Source organism: Salvia hispanica, chromosome 4 (genome assembly GCF_029641045.1).
Source record: "Salvia hispanica isolate PSC_SH4W2 chromosome 4, Shi_PSC_v1, whole genome shotgun sequence".
NCBI classification, from domain to species: domain Eukaryota; kingdom Viridiplantae; phylum Streptophyta; class Magnoliopsida; order Lamiales; family Lamiaceae; genus Salvia; species Salvia hispanica.
In genome coordinates, this window is record NC_142695.1 from 30,572,409 (window position 1) to 30,591,417 (window position 19,009).

Sequence of the window (19,009 nt, forward strand, 5' to 3'; positions counted from 1 at the left end):
GCTAGAAGTTATGGGTTTGGATCCAATCTTATTAAGTTTGGATCCTTATCGGGTTGATCTAATAAAGAACCCAGTGATTTCTGATTGAGTTTGACTTAGGCTTTATTGGTTTGGGCCGGATATCAAATTTACATGATAATAGCCCAACTCGCATGATTTGACAACCCCAGTCTACTTCATCCTCTTCCCTTCTTCACCTCCGCCGCTTCCTACACCCTCTCTTCCTCTTCCCTTTTCTTCAAATGGTAGAAGCTAGACGTGCCCGAGATACCTCCCCATCTTTAAAAATGACCAAGCAAGTCTTGAATTGATAAAAGTAATTTACTTTTCTCGCACTTGAAATTCCAAACATTCTAGTTATGCTAAGTAACACAAAAGGGTTTCATACCAAAATCCATGCTTAATACTCCATTTACTAAAGAATTATGTATCAATCTAAAATATATTAGTACTTCGTTTTTTATCTACAACTAAAGACCATTTCCAATGGTAAAACAAAAAATAAGTAAGCAATTAGCTATAAAGATATAGTTAAAAATCAATCTCATTTTAAGTTTTTGAATAAAATATCTTTTTGATTTACACTAAAACAAACTCAAATTACTTTTTCCAAATTTTATGAGTAAAAATAGATGGTATATAGAAAATAATATTTGAAGTTTAAGTCTAGTGTTAATTGTTTGAATAAAATCACTATTTGATGCGACATTTACACTAAATGTGTTTGAATTTAGCATAAATGGTTAGATATGCTGTAACAAAATATGATTAAAAGTTCGATATAATTAAACAACTCAATATAAACAACACCAATTCAATTAAAAGAAGGTAGTATCAAACAAAATTTGTTAGCATTTTCAGCCACATTATTCAAATCGTTTAAAGTTGGCACTATAATAGTAACGGAGCAATAAAAAATGCATGGGCATTATAATTATAAACATGAACTAGTTACGAGTCAGGAGCAGATTTTCTTGTGTTAAATAGGGAAACAGATTACTTCTACTTCGTGTGATCACATATATATTCTTACCCTAACTGTCTAAGTCTGTTCAAAATAAACCAGCAGTGTTGCAAAAAAGACAGATCTCACGTAGCGACCCTACAAATACTAGATTGAGGGCAGTTAAAGCTACGTGTGTATCATCGTTGAGGCTGATCTGAGGTTGAGGCCCCGACTGAAGGAGTGACAGGTGCATTGCTTGTGGAGCCATTTTCGGGTGGAGGCACGCCCCACTTGGCCTCAGATGCATGAGGTTCAATAACATGGACCGAGCCATCTGACAAACCTAATGCAAACTGATTCACTTCCTGTGGGTGTGCAGCTATCACCATTGGGTGAATGCTGGAGCTGCAAGAGTAGGGAATTAGCACACGATTTTCACAAGAAGACTTATTGCAATGAACATGTTACGAATGAAACATGACGCTGTTCTGTGAAACCGTATTATCATAAACTTCAAATATTTTTTTGCTTTTAACATGATTCTAAAATCGGTCGTATATAAACACACCACATTAACAAATTTTGGCAACTGCACCGCCACTTCGCAATTCGGCCAAGTTAACACCTCCATTTTCGTGGTAACTGTGATGTTTTTTATAGTCTATACTATCCATCTCTTTCAATTTTCTCTCAATTCTAAAAACTAGTCATATTATAAACCATGAAAAGTGGAGAGTCATGTTTTTAGATGCAATTAGCCCTTTTGTAAATTGAGTTGTACTACAGTTGTTAAAACTGAGTCCCTCATACTCTCATTTAATATATTACTAGTATAATTTATTGTCCTCCATCCGTTCCATGTTAGTTGAGGCATTTCTTTTAGACACGGGATTTAAAAAATTGATGTTTAAAGGTTGAAATGAAGAATGAGAATAAAGTATAAGAAAGGAAGAGAGAGAATAAGGTACGAGAAAGAATAAAGTCATTTGCCAAAAAAGGAAACAACTCAACTAACTTGGGATGCTCAGAAAGGAATACAACTCAACTACCTTTGGACGGAAGGAGAATCAATTATATAAAGACCTAAAATCTGTTTCGTCTGACTTTCATCTCATAGACACTCTTAATTCCATTTATTATGATTAAAGATGACCTAAAGGTTAGAGGCAGATTGGAAGTTTCGAAAAACATAGTAGTATCATGTAAAAGATTACCTGACACTTGAAGGAAGGTAAGCAGAACGACTGATACGGCACCGCAAACGAAGGTGTGCAGCATTGAATATGCAGATGGTAGCGTCTACCAGACTAGCATAAACCAGCTGGCTGTCGCATGAGAATGTGGCATGAGATATCGGGGCAGCAGATTCGGGTGGTACCCACTGCAAGGAGCAATATAGATTACAGTTAAACAGAATATCACCCAGTAGATTTTCTTGATCAATGCCTTCTTGAGATTTCTTTTTACCTGATGTACGCAGTCTAATTTGGTTGTTTCGTATATGGCTAGTTGAGTCTCGTGTATGACAAGAAAGTGAGTCTGGTCATGATGGAATTGCACTCGTGTTTCAGATGGGGCCTCAGGCGACCTCCGGGGTGGCAGTTGCAAGGATCTGGACTTCTGCATTTCCCATCCGACAGAACTCCACACGCATAGCTAGATTGTGGCAACAAAATAAAATCAGTCAACACATACAAGAGATATCATTATATTCATGGAGAATCTTAACAATAAAATCATGCATTGTATCTGCAAAAGCATTACAGCATAAGAAAGAGTGTGCAAAAGTTGTCAACCTGAGCATCTGCACCAGATGAAACCAGCACATTCAATGTGTTTGAGAAAGCAAGGCCGGTGATACGTTTAGAATGGCCTTTAAGCTTGCTTTTGACCTGCAAGAAGTGGATATTACCGATAAGCTACCTCAATTGTGTGAACTGGCCAAAGGCACAGTGTATGCCGATACTATGTTCTTATGAAATACCTCATCTACCCTAACGTTGAATATCTGAATCGAGGAGTCATCCATCCCAATGGCGATTATGTTGTTATCTTGAGGATGGAAAGCTAAGGATGTTGCTGCTGGTGGCGGAGACATAAAAGTTGTCATGGTCTGCAATTACCCAGAAAGTCAAGAGGTGAAAATTCATGTGTGGGGCAGGATCACAATGAAACATAGTCTATTCCTGCAAGTTACCTTGAAAGTCATCATGTTAAACAGAGAGATCTTCCCTCCTGAGGCTGACATTACATAAGAGTCGTTTTTCGACAAGGCAAAGCAGGGAACAGCTTCCTCAGGATTCATATCGGGCATATCATTGGTCATCAAGATTCCACTTGATGGCTGCCATAATTGAGGTGAAACACTAGCAGTTGCCTACAGAGAGCTTCGTGTCATAATGACTAGTGATTCAAACTTATAGTTATGGAGGGAATAAGCTTCAGTTGCTTTTCTCACCTTTCCACTAAAATTAGGGTCACTTCGCGGCCATTTCCAGAGTAAATGGATTGCGTTTGAAGCTAATGCAAGTATGGCATTACCTGAATTTGTATATGTCAACCTCGATATCTTGCAACGAGACCAACAGCATGAATATGTTAGCACTCCAACACAAATGCATGACACATTTGCATAGAGTTTGCATAGAGTTTAATTAGTGAACGTTGTACCTTTGTTACTTTTGAATGTTCAGGAAGTTTTGAGGACCGGCACTGAGATGGTTCGTTAATTTCGCGAAGCTTCCAATTCTTTAATTTGTCGTTAGTGTCCTCTGCTGCTATTCTAGGTTTAACATCACCATGGTCTCTCGTATCCCGATTCTAACAAAAACCGAAGACTAACTTTCAATACCACAAATTGCAAATACTAAGGCCCGCAGACCATTAAAAAAGAACTTCAGAATGATAGGTGTGCAAAATTCCAATTCATGGTGCTAAATAATAGCACATCATTTGCAGCAGGGAAAACAAAAGGCGAGTAATACCAACCATTGCAGAGGCCACCCTGTCTTCCATGCTACTTGTAACTGCTGTAGATATCGGGTTTACAGCAGGCTGCAGGTTATAACAATATGAAAAGCTTTAGTAATTTTCCCATCTTTTTCATTCTTTCTTCATATCAATACTTTCACAAGAGGCAGTTACAAAGACGCCTGGGAAAGAATACTCCGAGTTGAAAAAATTACCTTGGCACCTTCAGATGTTCTTGAGGCATCAAAAGCAAGATTCTCAGAGGCACGTAATATGCGAAAACCGTCGGTGTTTGCTAATATCTTGATTCCATTTTCATTGGCAGAAACAGCTAGCAGTGTCCCATTCTTGTTGAAGCGGATTCGAGGACTTGCCTTACATTTGTGAAAAAGAAAAATTGCGGTTCAATGTGCAGTATTTTTTGCATGAAATATGTGGTGAGTGCACGGGCATGTGTGCTTGTTAAGATGTTATAATTGAAACTCACGGGAAGACCTCCATCAGTATCAATACATTGCAAAAGTTGAGTATTATCCATATCCCAGATTTTGATGGAAAAGTCATCACCAGCTGCCAAAAACCTGTTTTTAGCTGTGTCGAACTGCACAACTCCTAAAGATCGTTTTCGGAAGCCTTGATATATTCTCTTCACAGCTCCTTCACTTTCATTCCATTCCACAATGTGAGACTCTCCCTCTTTACTAGTCCCACAGGAAAAAAGCCTGAGCAAGAAATTACCAAATTATAATCTGGTTGACTAACAAATTCACAAAAAATCGAAATCCAGCAGCTGTTTAGAACCTTTTTCCATCAGCACTGTAGGCCAAAGTCGTACACCAACGACCAGGAGCATCATAATCAACTCGAGAACCCAGATTATCATATAGCCATGCCTTAATTTTTCCATCTAAAGCTGTAGAAAAGATAAACTGGAAAACGGCAAAAAAATCATAATCACCACATGATCTCGGTGAACCCTATAACTATAATTTTTACATACTTAGTCGCTAAGAGCTAAAACATTGTCATATTATGGAAAAGGAATCATATAATGCTTTGTTACCTGAATACTGTCTTTATTGTGAGGGCACACCGAATAGACCGGGGCTTCATGACCTTCAAAAGTATATTGTTTTGCACCAGTGGTGGCATCCCAAACCTAGGATCAAAGATAATGAGAATGATATCACATGTTGTTGTTTGATTTCTTTCAAGATAGTGCATCTTAAAAAACCTTGATAAGCTTGTCATCCCCACAGGTTATCACCGAAAGCTGCTTATTGGGATGGGAGAATGCAAGATCGTTTACTGCACCGACATGAGCATCAATCTGGAACAGAAGTACTCGGTTGCAATTAGTCAAATAACACATAAAGTTTCTAATAAGTAATAAGGGTTGAATGATAGTATAATACCTCCAAATGCTGACGGACATCATTTTTTCCATGATATGAATAAATTTGTACAATATGTCTTGAATATGCAACACCTATTAAGCAAAAAAATAAAGATATTAAACCAAATCAGTTCTTCTAGAATCTCTTTTAATGAAAAGATATATCATCTAAACTAAGTACTACCAAACAAAGATCCATCAGGGCTCCAAATAACTCGATTTATCGAGACAGCAGGATCTTTTGCCACACTAGCCTGAATTAAACAAAACAACAAAGACTCAAAAACATTTTCAAAACTAAATGAATTTAATAAACAGAATTGCCGTATTTTCATTTTTCAGTCAAGAAATATGAACCTGAAAAGTCATAGAACAATTGCTTAGATCCCAGACTTTGAAGTTTATCTGCATGAGCCTCTCCCTCGAACCAACCTCCCACAACCCGATATCTCCCACACTTGTGCCAACTGAGTTATAAATACACTGTTGAGTTCATAACTTTGACAAAAATATACCAATAAAGTATCAACTGTGTATCTTCTCAAACTAACTCAACCTAGAAGTAGTGTTTGCTGGGCAGGATGGAAATCCATGCTCATAGGGGACGATGCTTGGTTGAACGTCCATGCCACAGATTTTGGAAAGTCATCCAGAGCACTGAAAGTATGGCTATGAGCAATCCCAGGAAATGACAGAGGCTGTATATTCACAGGAAGACTTGCCTGACTTCCCTGCATATGAATAGGCAAATAAAAAATATAACCAGGTGAATGTACCAACAGAGAATTATCTCACTCATCTGAAGATTTTGATCTTCTTGACATCTATTTACCTCGTCGGAAATACCCAAAGGCCTGGTTCTTCTGTTCACATGATCAGAATCACCAGATAGGAAATCAATAGATGAGTTTGTCGGTGGAGTCCTAGGATACTTAAATCCAGCTGTACAAAAGCCAGTAACATATACACTTAGAGCTTGCAATTTGTGAGCACAATGGTTAAGGGATGTTCCACCTATGAATTAAATCATGAATGCACACGGCATAACTTAGGACACCTAATTATCTTGGCATGTCAGATCCATATATATCGTCAACAAAACTTGCATATCATATAACTCTAGCCAAGATGCTTCCACATCTCTCGATGTAAACCATTCTATTGCTGAACGTATTGAGAATTCATTGACACAATATGCATTACTAGTCCTTTAATCATTTTATCAGAATAATTAGTAGGCACAAAACTTGGCAAGAATCATTTTATCCCAATATTTGAATATCAGAAAACCTGAATCCTCATCACCGAGAAAGTGAGAGTGCTACCTGGAATTGGAGGAGAACCAAGAAGAGGTCCACCAGAAACTGCTGGATGAGTTCCAGCAGGTGGATTAGACATCCAACTAGCAAGAGGTGTTGGAACGGGTCCAGGCATAGGTTGGAACGGCTGTATTCATTAATCACGGGGCAGTAAGTGTAATGGGTCAAAGCAAGAAAAGTCATCAGTTAAGTAAGATATACAAATTCAAACCACATGTGCAGCTAAAGGAGGGAAGCCTCCAGGCTTTGGTACTGCTCCTCCGAGCAGGGGATTGTTTGATTGAGATGGTGTGCTTGCACCGTTTGGCTGTCCGCATGAATGATCCACAAAAAGTGTTTTAATATCCGGGTTTGGCTTTGGACTTTTACAAAGTTGGTGCTGCCAGTTCAAGCTACATATGTAAATTGTATTAGTCCCCTCAACCCAAACTGCTAATCCCCTACACACCATATATTTTAAGGTACCATAAGACAAAACTTGGAGCTTAGCAACTTAGCCATGTAAATACTAAACTAATTCAGAAACTATATGTAGTAAATTCTCAAGAGCTTGAACATATTAGTCCATCGCTAAACCTCTAGTGATGATGAAGAATATCATATAGTTATGATTGATTCAATGTGTCAATTGAAGTCTACCTTTGATTAATGAGCGTTCTGAGCCTTGAGTTCTTGAGGTTAGGGAACTGCAGCTTGTCACGAAACAGTGGATTTGCCTCAATAAGCTTCTTCAGTTCAACTAGCATAACAGCTCGTGCAGATCTTGTATCTCCATACTTGGAGAGCTGTTCGTTGTCCCTGAGACATATTCAGGTACAAACTTAAACTTCTTAAAAATCTACCAGAATGCTTGCCAACAAATCACAAAAGAACAAGTACCTGAAGTTCTCCAATGTCAACAGTTGAGTTATTTCCTTAAAAAGCTCTTCATTGAAAGACGAAAACACTTTAAGATCCTTAACAAGAACATCAACAGCTTTGGACAGGTCATGCCTACACAAACACAGATACAATTGCAAAGTCTACCCACTTTACTCACTTATATCCAATTCAGATTCTAAATGATGAGTGTTAGAATCTCACTTATCCAATGCTTCAAGGTACTTCTGCTTTCTAATCTCAAAAAACAACTTCATTGAATAGCGATTGTCGTCCACTTTCGTGAAGCCAGAGAGGTATCTTTCAACCTCCTCCCAGTTCCCATTGTGTACCTCATCCTCAAAATGCTTCATGTTAAAGAAGAACCCTGATTCTTGCTCAAGCCTATTTTTAGAAAGGTCACAAAATGTCAAGTGTAGAATTTTCCTACAAAAACCAACCATAAAATATTTATATTCACTAGAAAAAGAAACCTACTTGTGAACAGTCTCCTTAAACTTCTCTTCATCCAGGAATTGTAAAATTAAGAACACAAGTTCTCTACTGAGAGAAGACATTTCAATCAACTCTTCTTACAGATAGAGATCTACAATATATCCAAAAAGCAAAATCAATATTGATTCACACGAGCTGCAAAAGAGCTAGTACTACAAAATAATGCAAAACAATAAAAAAAACGCAGTTATAAAAACGAAATCCCCAAAACTAACCTAGATCCTTTAAATAATTAAATTAAAGATTAGTGTGGAACAGAAGGCATTATTATATTATTATAATATTGTAGTATATAATTAGAAATAAACACAGAAGATGGAGAGATGGTTACAAATTGAAATGTTCAAGTGAAGAAGAGATGAGAGAACGACGAACTAAGGTGAAAGTAGGGTTCAAAGGAGTGAAATTGTTTAATACATTTATTCCCTCTTTATACCTATATCACGAAAATGATACACATACAAATAAGTTTCTCTCTATGGAGAAAGGGTTTTCCAGCTTTTATTGAAGCAACATGTAAATGAGTTTCTTTGTCGAAGATGATAAGTGGTATAGGTTATCACTGTTATTAGCAGGGCTGATCACAATAAGAACAATTGAAGGAGGGCCCAACTGAGCTGGCCTGATTTTTAGATTAAAAATTCAACGGTGTAGGGATACCAAATCGCAATATATTTTGACAAGTGAATCTCTCTTCCAAATAGAGGTCGGCGAGTGACCGACTAGCCGATTCTAGGCGCTGGCCGGTCCGCTCGCCGAACTATTGCAATCGGCGAGTGCCATTTCAGCGAGCGTTGGTCGATGCGCTCGCCGCCATTGTAGGCTGGAGATCGGCCAGTGCATTTCTTTTTAATTAAATTTTCGAAACACTATATATACGCGATTTTCACATCATTTTCATTCGCACCACTTGTTTTAGCGAGTTTTCTCTCTCTCTTAATTTCTGTACAAGAGCGCAACAACGCGAAATGAGTAACGCGGGTGGTAGTAGTGGTAGTAGTGATGAGGAGTACGAACGGCAAATGGACGAAGCATTGGAGGCCTATATGTCCGGTGAGATAGACCAGCTGCTACAAAGGGATTTGCAGTCGGCGGTACCTCGACCTCCGAGTTCGGGTTGAGTCCAAACAAAATCAGCCGGCCGCGGAGTTCGCCACCATAGTCAATAGGCGGGAGTTTGAATTATTTTTAGTCCTTCTTCCATCTATAAATAGGGTCTTTGCTTCATTCGTAATAGATAGACTAGAAGTGAGTTTTGAGTGTCTGTCTTAGGAGAGTGCCTCCACATATTGGGTGAGATGAATGTTTGGAAATTTCATAACCAGGCTACGGTTGTTTTGTGATTAGTCTGAGGTGTGTCATTTAGTAAAAATGGTTGTTTGGATGAAAGCTGTCAAGGATTGTCATAATCTTTTAGAGTGTCCACAATAATATGACACAACCATGGAGGGCACAGCCACAAAAACTCTTCCACATCCACAAAAACTTGTCCAGCCCAATAGTGAACAAGCCACAGCCACAAATCATATTATTTTATTAATTGTTGGTATATTTTAATTGGATTGGAACAAAATTAATTGAACCGAAAAAAATAATTTGGGAATAACTATTTTATATATAAAGATTTTAAAACGTAAAAAAAAAAAAATCAGCCGTCGGCGCTGCCACTGTTTGCGGCGCCGTACAATAGGGCGTTGCGATCAGCGCCGCCCCCGATCCCACCGCCGCGTATGCGGCTCATGGCCGTCTACCCCCACCGCCGTGCAATAGGGAACTGCGGCTCCGCCGAGGACGCGGCTGCCGCCGTGGCCTCCCTATTGTGGACACTCTTAGGTAGAGAGTCTTAGAGCATCCGCATCGATTTCTCGATGCGGGCTCGGTCTCGTCCCGGAGAGATGAGACGCCGATGCAAGGGCTAGGTCTCGTCGCGTAGCTCGGGGGTGGCGGGTTGTCTCGTCACGCGCCAGCGTTACGTGGTGAGCTCCAGCGGGTTGTCATGCTGCAATACATATTTTTTTTAAAAAAAATCTATTTTCTGAAAAAAAAATTAAGAATTTAAAAAATTTTAACGGTAATATTACCGTTTGAACGGTATATTTTTTTTTTGTTTTTTTTTCTTTTTTTATTCTATAAATACTCCTATGCTCCTTCATTTTACACACAAACACACTATCTCTCGTCTTTTTTTCTTCTCATCACTATCATATCATCTCTCTTTCCTCTCCCATTTGAGCAAATGCGTTGAATAATGGAAGAATCGCTAGGAGAAGATCGACGTAGGGAGGAGGAGGAGGAAGCCACGACGCATCAAAAGCGACCCCAGAAATACTTCCATCGTGACTGGGAGGAAGCCGCCGCAAGGTTGGTACGAGATTACTTCTGTTAGAACCCGGTATGGGGAGATACCTACTTCCGTCGCCGTTTCCGCATGCGGCGGGAGCTATTTCTGCATATCACAAATACATTGGCGGCCCGGGAAGAGTACAGAGTACTTCCAAGAAGGGTTCAACGCTGCTGGCCGTCCCAGTCTCACGACGCTCTAGAAATGTACTGCAGCAATCTGTCAGCTTGCTACTGGACAAACGACGGATTTGTTCGACGAGTACCTTCACATTGGGGAAAGCACTGGGAGACTGTGTTTGATGAACTTCTGCAAAGGCGTCCGGGCAGCCTTCACCGACGAATTTCTCAAGAAGCCAAGTACCGCAGATTGTCAGTTTCTGCTCCGACTTCACGAAACAGTGCACGGCGGGATGCTCGGCAGCGTCGATTGCATGCATTGGCAATGGAAGAATTGCCTTGTGGCTTGGAGGGGATCATACACGAGCGGCCACAAAGGCGCACCCACCCCACCGTTATACTCGAGGCCGTTGCCGACTACCGGCTATGGATTTGGCATGCATTTTTCGGGGTCCCCGGATCGAACAACGACATCAACGTGCTCAACCAATCCGACCTCTCCAGCAAAGTTTTGAATGGTAAAGCACCGGCCATCAACTTCACCCGCCAGTATAAAATGGGGTACTATCTTGCCGACGGGCGACGGCATCTATCCGAAGTGGCCAAACTTCGTGAAGACGTTCAACGGGCCGATGAATGAAAAACAGACTCTTTCTGCGCAGGGGCAAGAGGCTACTCGCAAGGATGTGGAGAGAGCGTTCGGGGTTCTACAAGCTCGATTCAACGTTATCAAATCCCCGGCTCGTACGTGGTTTATGCAGAATATGGTCGACATCATGTATACATGCATAATCTTGCACAACATGATTGTCGTCGTTTTCGTGATTTTTAATGATTTTATGAATTATTAGTATTAATTTAATATTTCAATGAAATATTAATTGAATTTGTTGGAAATAAAAATAAAAAATGAAATTGAATGAATAGTTAAGGGATTAGATGGTTAAGAGATTGATAGATGCATATGCTATCTCTTAGTTAAGAAATGGGGTAAAAAACGTAGTGGGACCCATGAATAGAGAAGGGATGAGACAGTATTGAGACATGGATGTGGATGGCCTTGACTAAGAAAAAGTTCTTGGGTATCCGAGTAATCATTTTCTCACACACACACGTTTCTTCTATTTCTGTTCTCCCAAGTCACATCTATTTAGTAGTACTCCCTCCGTCCCGACTAAGATGACATGTTCCTTGGCCGGCACGAGATTTTAGGAGTTATTGGTTAATGTGTTTAATTGGAGAGAGAAAACGTGGGTGTAAGTATTAAAATAGAGAGAGAAAGGAAAATGAATATTTTAATAGGAGTGAGAAAAAATAGTTGGATGTATTAATTGTAAAGAGAGAGTCTCAAAAAAAATGTGTCATCTTAGTTGGAACAAACTAAAAAAGAAAACGTGTCATTTTAAGTGGGACTGAGGGAGTACTATTTTGTTCGATTTTTTTGTGTGATTGAATCTCTATCCTTTTTATTTAGTACCCCATATTTTTTAATTTTAATTGAATTGTTATATTATGTTTTAATAGGAAAAGACTTATGCTAATTTTAAAGATTCTCATTATTTTTAAACTATGAGAGACGGTCCCTAAAAAATAATATGGTTAGAACCATGAACTAAACTATAAAATATGGGAAGAAGTCATTTTCACATCTGGGAAGAAGTCATTTTGTCGTTTCAACAATCTCCCCTCTTTTACACACTTCCCACTCTTCATGACACACTCTTGCTGCTACAAACTCCACGTTAATCCTATTATTTATTCATTTATTGCATTCCTCCCCTTCTCCCACAATAAGAAAGATCAATGCATAGCGAAACGAGTAGAATATATACGCAATAGATATATAAATGTAAATCCGATCTTCTAATACTCGGATAATAAAGTTCGTTTAATAATCTGGCAGTCGAATTAGCTTTCGACTGCCAGCTTATCAACTAGCAAAATAAGGGTTAAACTTAAACGCATCAGAGCAGTAAAAAGTCTATACCTGCATCTGCATAGCCTAAGAAAGTCATCTACTCTGATTCAATCAGCTATTATCTGTAATCTATAATCTAGAATGACTTATTCTGTAATCATTGGCCGGAGCTTTCAGGCAGACGGAACGAGCCTCCAGCATAAAGCATTCGGTAAACTGGTCGTATTCTTATGCTTAGCACTATGCTCAATGAAGTTCCCAAACCACAAATCCCGGCTAAAACAAGGAAAGTGAGCCGGAAGCAGCTTGGACCCACGCAAGAAGATCCCGTCTGCTTAGCTGCCTCAGATTCGTATACTTGACTAGCGAGCAGACTTGAGAAAACAAGCGCACCGACAGGATTTCCCAGCTGCATGAAATTGAAGATCACGCCAAAATCTTTCAATCCAAAAAGTTCGGAAGCAGTTGGAATCATGACACTAAACTGGGTGCCGTAACAGATTCCAAGCAACGCTGTGGCAGCGTAGAGAGTGCCACTTAGAGCTGAAGCGTATAGAAGAAATGACACGACCATGAGTGCTTGTGCGACAGCCAAGCAAAATGTTCGAGGAATCGTCTTTGACCTGCAAAACATAGAGGCTATATTGAGAGAAAGGATGTCAAGAAAAACCAAAATGCTGCCTATTTCAATGATACTAACAAATCTCTCTCTGCAGGTTTGCATAGAAACGGATTATATGACACAGCAGAGAAAAACATCCATGAATATAGAATATTTCGTATGTATATATGTATATAGAGTTCATCGAAAGGATTTGAGCAATTCAACACAGATCAAACAAAAAGTGAAGGATAGTATTTGTAGTACCTTACAAAGTGTTCAGATACGACTCCTGCGCCTAGACGGCCCAAAAAGTTACAAAAGCTGAACAAACTCAACAATACTGTTGCATCCTTCACACCAAGTGAAACCCCAATCTGTGCCAAGTTGTTAAGGACTGTTACGCCCGAGCCAACTCCAAGAAAATAGACGGACCACAAAAGCCAAAAATCGGCCTTCACTACAGCTTCACGGAATGTGAAATCTTCGCCTCTCCTGGGCTTTCTTTTCTTCTTCACTGCTCCCTCGCCTACGGCAAGAAGTAAATCCACTTCGGGGATTTCTTCAGGCTCATAAAAGCTACCAAGATATGTTGTTGACGAGGAAGGGGTCAACATAGGATTGGTTTCGTTTGTATAGCCAATTTCACCTACTACACCGGTAGAAACAACAGGTCTCTTGTGATTCGAAGGGAACATTGTCATTTTCAAAGGGATCGATAGAGGAGCCATCAAAAGAACAATCATTATGGCAATCAACATATAGGAAATAGTGTTGCTAAAAGGGAACAAATCCTTCAAAATTGTCGTTGAAAGAAGATAAACCGCGAGGATGAGACTAGCCGCTTGTGTGAAAAGGAAATGGCTATGTTCGGCGGAGTCTTCCCCAGAAGCGGGAGTACAAGGCCGGATAAAGTACATCATCAGCAAACCTATAACAGGGATGCCGAGGGTTAGCAGCAGTAGTAGTTTTGAAGCTGATCCGTCGAGGGCCATAGTGTAAACCTCCGTGAAAACTGCAGCGCTTAAACCAACATAGCCTTTGAGTATTCCAGCAACAGCGCCCCTACTGATAGGAAAATTCCTCATGTTTGTGACGAGAACTGCTGTGCCAAGCCATGCACTGCCGTGAGTGGCAATGCACAGAGCGATCCACAACTGTCGTGTTATCAACAGTTAGGCAGAGTATATAAACAGAGAATCTACATCTCGGTGATTTCTACATATATCGAACGCAAGCAAAGAATAAACTCGTATAGAAACAGTATAAGTTCGAAAAAGATGCTTTCTAAGTAGAAGAATAAACATCAGCCATTTCTTTTCATTCTAGATAATCCTCTATTATTAGCTTCAGTTCCTCTCTAACATCAAGAATTCAACAGATGATGCAAGCTGATTTTTCACTTTCAAACCACATTATTTAAAACTCTCCACAGCAAGAATACTCACTAGATAAACGCATGGAATCGAAACAATATGGAACATTAGTTTTTTAAAAAACAATGAAATAGTACATCCCTTTTTTTAAGAAAAAAGAAACTAAATTAACCTTCAACAAAATTAGAAGCCACGCCAACAAATTCAACAACATTCTTTCTGAGATATAGTCCATGTTTAATATACAGTGGTACACTAAAACCTAAATTAGTCAAGTAATTAGCTCTAATGGTATTCCAAAACCAATTCCATTTTTGGTTTTTGAGTAAAAAGTGTTTGATATTTTAGTGTAATTAAGGTAACTTGATTGATCAGTATTATCATAATGATACATCATATAAGTATGGAAGTGCGGAGTGCACGCTTATTTGAATTCATTATGATGGACGGGGGTCCGGGGGCAGCGCCCCCGGGTAGCGAGGTCCAAGGGGCGGCAGCCCCTGGCGGGGTCCAAGGGGCAGAGCCCCTGGCTGAGGTATTTCCAACGAAGTTGTTGTGTAAGAAATTCATCCGAAAATGTAATTTCTAAAAGTCAAATGACTAGTTTGCAATTTCGGAAACCTTTTGAAAAACAGGTATTTTCGGTTTTCCCCCTCAACAGATGCACTGGTTCATCTACAGATGCACTGGTTCATCTTATTAAATCTGATCAATTCTTTTTGGTTCTTATATTCTTTCTCTGACATCAATATAACTTTCTGATTTCTCTGAATTGTATCCGATCAAATATTTTAGTAGAACCACCGAAATTGATTTGATCTGAAAGTGATATCATCACGACTTTCAGATTATCCGTTTTGTTCAATATTCTAAATCTCCCTAACAAAAAGTTCCTATTTTTACATTTAGATAAACCAAAACCTAAAACTTTTTCAAATTTTGTGAATAAAAAAAAGAAGCATAATATAGAGAATATTCTTTTGAATTTGAGTTTATTGTAATTTGTAAATGGTTGCACTAAAAATATTACTACTACAATTGTACTCCATTGCCTCCATCCAAAAAAAAACACAAATTTTACTATTTAGGGGTATTCATTAAAATTAGACCAATAATAAACAAAATAACAATGATTTGAAGAACATAATCAATATCACATAACACGTGACACCTCCACCAAACTTGGAAAGAGAAATAAGCATAGTCAAGAAAATAAAAATCCAATCTTTGGCGAAAAAACGAAGACTTACAACCCAATAGGGAAGGTTTTGAAGAGTCTGACTAACAGCGAGCCACAAAACACCATAGCCGAAGAAAGAAGCGCAGACGCCGACAAGAAGAATAGCCCACGGCGGGAGTCTGTTGCAAGCTAAACCGGGAAGAATCCCAACATTTTCTCCTATATCATTGGCTACTCCAAGAAGAGTTAGCTGCTGCTGATTGAAGCCGAGAACTGATTTGAGGGAAGGGGAGTAAAGTGGGAAAGTGTATGAGTTTCCTGATGCAATTTGCACCCAAACTGATGCCCCCAAGCTCACCCATGGCGGCCGGCTGCCTTCTTTCAGCACTACCATTTTCAATTGGGGAATTATGATTATGACAATTTGGTGTAGGAGACAGCAGTGTCACTATTTGTAAAGGCTTAAAGGTCCAAATTTTGACGTTGATTCTTTCAAGACTAATCAAGGTATAAATATTTCCATTTGATACTTTATCATTGCTTTCTCAGTTCATTTAAAACAGCGGTGAAAATCATTTACTACAACACTTATTTCTTGCTATAGTAATAGTATTTCATAATATATTGAAAAGTAAATAAATTAAAGAAACAAAAAAATTTATTTACTACTCCGTATTCCCTCCTTCCGCTATTAGGAGTCCTATTTATGAATGACACACGTTTTAAGAAATGTTAAGAAAAATAGGTGGAAAAAGTTAGTGAAATAAAATGCGAGGGGAATGAGTTAGTTGAAAGTGATACCATACTACCATTTATGATAAAAGTGAATCGAGACTCTTATTCGCGGACGGACCAAAATTAAAAAACATGACTCCTATTTGCGGATGAAGAGATAATTAGACTTCAAAATATTCTGTCAATAATTACACAATCTTTAATAGTCTCCGATTATAGTTATACATGGAAAATATATTTATTGACTAGACTTCAATTGAGTCAGTTAATAGTTACACAATCTTTAATAAACTTTGATTCTAATTATACATGAAAAATATATTCTAATTTTACAAGTATTTTCTTAATTCAATTTTCTATAATCTTTAATTGATTTCATCTATTATATTTTCCATAATTTCATCTCTTTCATTTCTTGTTCTCCAAGTAATTAATTTTATTATTCCAACATATAATACATAATTAAATAGACATTTTCGATAAAGGTACTTAGGTTACAACATTTCTTATTACATTTCCAATATATCATTATAATAAACGAGTTGACCCTTTTTAGACTAAAAATTTCAATCTCGACACAATCTTGTCTCATACGGTGGTGTTTGGTTTTCTAGATAAAACAATACTAAGATATAATCTAAAATTGAGTTATGAGATTATTTTAGTCATAGGATATTAGTTATGACTAATTATCTCATGATTATCCATCTAGGATTGAGTAAGAGACTAAATTTCATGAACTAAACGCATATTAGGATTGGTATACTGAAAATCATATTTCGAGCATGTTGCATCGATAGAATTGCTCGTATACAATAAACTCTACAATCCACTTTTAACCTAAGGCGAGAAGAAGTAATTTTATCACATTGGTGTTTGCTTGTGCACTTATAAGATGTTTCTCAAACATTTAAATTATAAGAAGCAAATAAGTTTAATTCTTTTGCATAGTAGACTGGTCGTGAACGACGTTCACAGAAGGTGATGCAGTCAGTTCTTTGTAGAAGAGAAATATAATTTCACAACCTAGATACGCTTTGGCTACTTATCGTGAAAGGTTGCAGTGTCAGTCCGCATGTTTCCTTACCTTAGGAAATAAACGACACTGGTGTAGTACAACACTGAAGGATCCAACAGTTGAAATAAGTTTTTCTTGCAATTTACTGAAAGACGAGGTCTCGGTGATTGTTATTTCTTAATCATTGTTGACATAGCATTGAACATACGATATTGATTATGCAATACTTTGAATTATCAAATGGTGCGAATTTTTCGCAATCCAATAATCCTGATATCTTGTGTAGTGGTGATCAATGGCTAGAGGTGCTAGTATTGTTATTGCAATGAATCGTGTGCTGGGTGAGTCCAATTTGATAATATCCTCAAGAGGTGTTCGAATTTTTTTTTATTATTTAGAAACTCGGCCGGTTGGAATTTATTCCAGAATAATAAATAAAGACTTTGAACCAGACAACTCTTGAAAAAAGATATTAATTAATTAAAGTCAAATAACAGACTTAATTAAGAGTAAATGCCAAAATTGGTCCTGAACATATGGCCATTTTACGTTTTTGGTCATAAACATGATCTTTTGGATTTTTTGGTCCTAAATATATGGAAATTTGATCATTTTGGTCCTAGACTAACTGTTCCGTTTAAAAACTAACGATCAACGGATTTAATTCCGATTTTGACCAAATTAGACTTTTAATTCTGATTTTTTACTCCCTAATTAATTTCCTAATTATTAAGTATTCATTTAAAATTATAAATAAATAATAGTTCAGGATTCTTATTTCATCTTAAGCATTGCGTTTACTCCTAATTAATTAATAAATGACTCCACTCCACTCCACTCCAATTCCGCCTCAATTGAATCCCCAATTACTCAATAATTTCCATTTTCCGCCAATATTTCCACTTCTAGATTGAAACAATTATAAACTGATAATCATTAATCACTTCTTCTTCGTCTTCATCGTATAATTTTCTTCCACATTCGCGTCCTCGTCCATTTTGTAACACCCTCAAAATGGGCCTAGACGGAATTCGCTATTTCAATTAGAAAATCGGTAGATTGAGTTTTGAACGAATATATTGATCTTACAAATAATAACAATGATTGATAGAATAAAATTAAAAGGTATATTAAGGTTAAAATGTAATAAAATGAAGTAGTTAAGTGGTATTATGACTTGAAAATGAAGAAATAGGTTTTCGACTAATTTCTTAGAAATAGTAAAGAATACTATTTTAAGTACTAAATTATTAGTACATTATTGTGTCATATTAGTTTGATTTTGGAGTTAAATTAGTGGTAAAAATAAAGAAGAATCTAGAATTTGATTAAAGATATGTAAATATAATTAGCTTATATTTATGGCATTAAAGAATGAAAACTATTTTATTCACTCAAATGAAAGTGCCGATTTGTACGAATTGGAACCCAAAAGGTTGTCTCAATTTGTTTAATATATATATGGAACAATTTAGAATAAAGATAACATGTGTATTCATATTTAGTAGAACAGTATTGAATATCGGCCACAAATTAAATTATTAGAATTAAGATGTAAACATTCACACACATAGATATGGATGGGAGGAACCATTTATCTTTCTTACGGAGGAAAAAACGTCTAACACCTCCCCAATGCCATAATCATATTATTTCAATTTTCATTAATGTTTTAGCATATAATCGACCTCTATTAGCATATTCAATGGTAAATGA

The 19,009-nt window shown here is 37.7% G+C and overlaps 2 protein-coding genes across 3 annotated transcripts; both read right to left on the reverse strand.

The window, feature by feature from the left end:
- Positions 1–900: 900 nt before the first annotated feature.
- On the reverse strand, positions 901–8,583 carry LOC125196923 (topless-related protein 1-like). 2 transcript variants are annotated; one of them, XM_089056255.1, is made up of 26 exons: positions 8,442–8,583; positions 7,988–8,096; positions 7,715–7,894; positions 7,511–7,624; positions 7,271–7,429; positions 6,843–7,071; positions 6,638–6,758; positions 6,145–6,254; positions 5,869–6,043; positions 5,670–5,779; positions 5,497–5,566; positions 5,332–5,405; positions 5,151–5,246; positions 4,980–5,075; positions 4,718–4,845; positions 4,404–4,638; positions 4,132–4,290; positions 3,935–4,000; positions 3,617–3,766; positions 3,405–3,515; positions 3,144–3,323; positions 2,931–3,059; positions 2,743–2,838; positions 2,414–2,602; positions 2,161–2,327; positions 901–1,351 (listed from the first exon to the last, which is right to left on the reverse strand). In XM_089056255.1, exons 2-26 carry the CDS (start codon positions 8,065–8,067, stop codon positions 1,144–1,146), a joined length of 3,432 nt encoding a protein of 1,143 aa, XP_088912381.1. In that variant the 5' UTR covers positions 8,068–8,096; positions 8,442–8,583; the 3' UTR covers positions 901–1,143. The 2 variants fall into 2 exon arrangements, with proteins under 2 accessions (XP_088912381.1, XP_047951544.1); XM_048095587.2 differs by having other exon boundaries at positions 6,843–7,023; positions 8,442–8,582.
- A 3,722-nt stretch (positions 8,584–12,305) lies between these two features.
- LOC125193557 (protein NUCLEAR FUSION DEFECTIVE 4-like) lies at positions 12,306–16,020 on the reverse strand. The gene is made up of 3 exons (XM_048091381.2): positions 15,611–16,020; positions 13,252–14,141; positions 12,306–13,006 (listed from the first exon to the last, which is right to left on the reverse strand). The coding sequence occupies exons 1-3, from the start codon at positions 15,932–15,934 to the stop codon at positions 12,541–12,543; spliced, it is 1,680 nt and encodes a 559-aa protein (XP_047947338.1). The 5' UTR covers positions 15,935–16,020; the 3' UTR covers positions 12,306–12,540.
- Between the last annotated feature and the right edge of the window lie 2,989 nt (positions 16,021–19,009).

What these genes read in the sequence shown, in the direction of transcription:
- LOC125196923 (XM_089056255.1), bottom strand. Translation starts at nt 8,067, where the DNA reads ATGTCTTCTCTCAGTAGAGAACTTGTGTTCTTAATTTTACAATTCCTG. An exon ending in GAACATCTGAAGGTGCCAAG is followed by an intron (nt 4,001 to 4,131) that starts GTAATTTTTTCA and finishes TATAACCTGCAG; the next exon opens with CCTGCTGTAAACCCGATATC. An exon ending in TCAACGTTAGGGTAGATGAG is followed by an intron (nt 2,839 to 2,930) that starts GTATTTCATAAG and finishes CACTTCTTGCAG; the next exon opens with GTCAAAAGCAAGCTTAAAGG.
- LOC125193557 (XM_048091381.2), bottom strand. Translation starts at nt 15,934, where the DNA reads ATGGTAGTGCTGAAAGAAGGCAGCCGGCCGCCATGGGTGAGCTTGGGG. An exon ending in AAAACCTTCCCTATTGGGTT is followed by an intron (nt 14,142 to 15,610) that starts GTAAGTCTTCGT and finishes ATAACACGACAG; the next exon opens with TTGTGGATCGCTCTGTGCAT. An exon ending in GTATCTGAACACTTTGTAAG is followed by an intron (nt 13,007 to 13,251) that starts GTACTACAAATA and finishes TATGTTTTGCAG; the next exon opens with GTCAAAGACGATTCCTCGAA.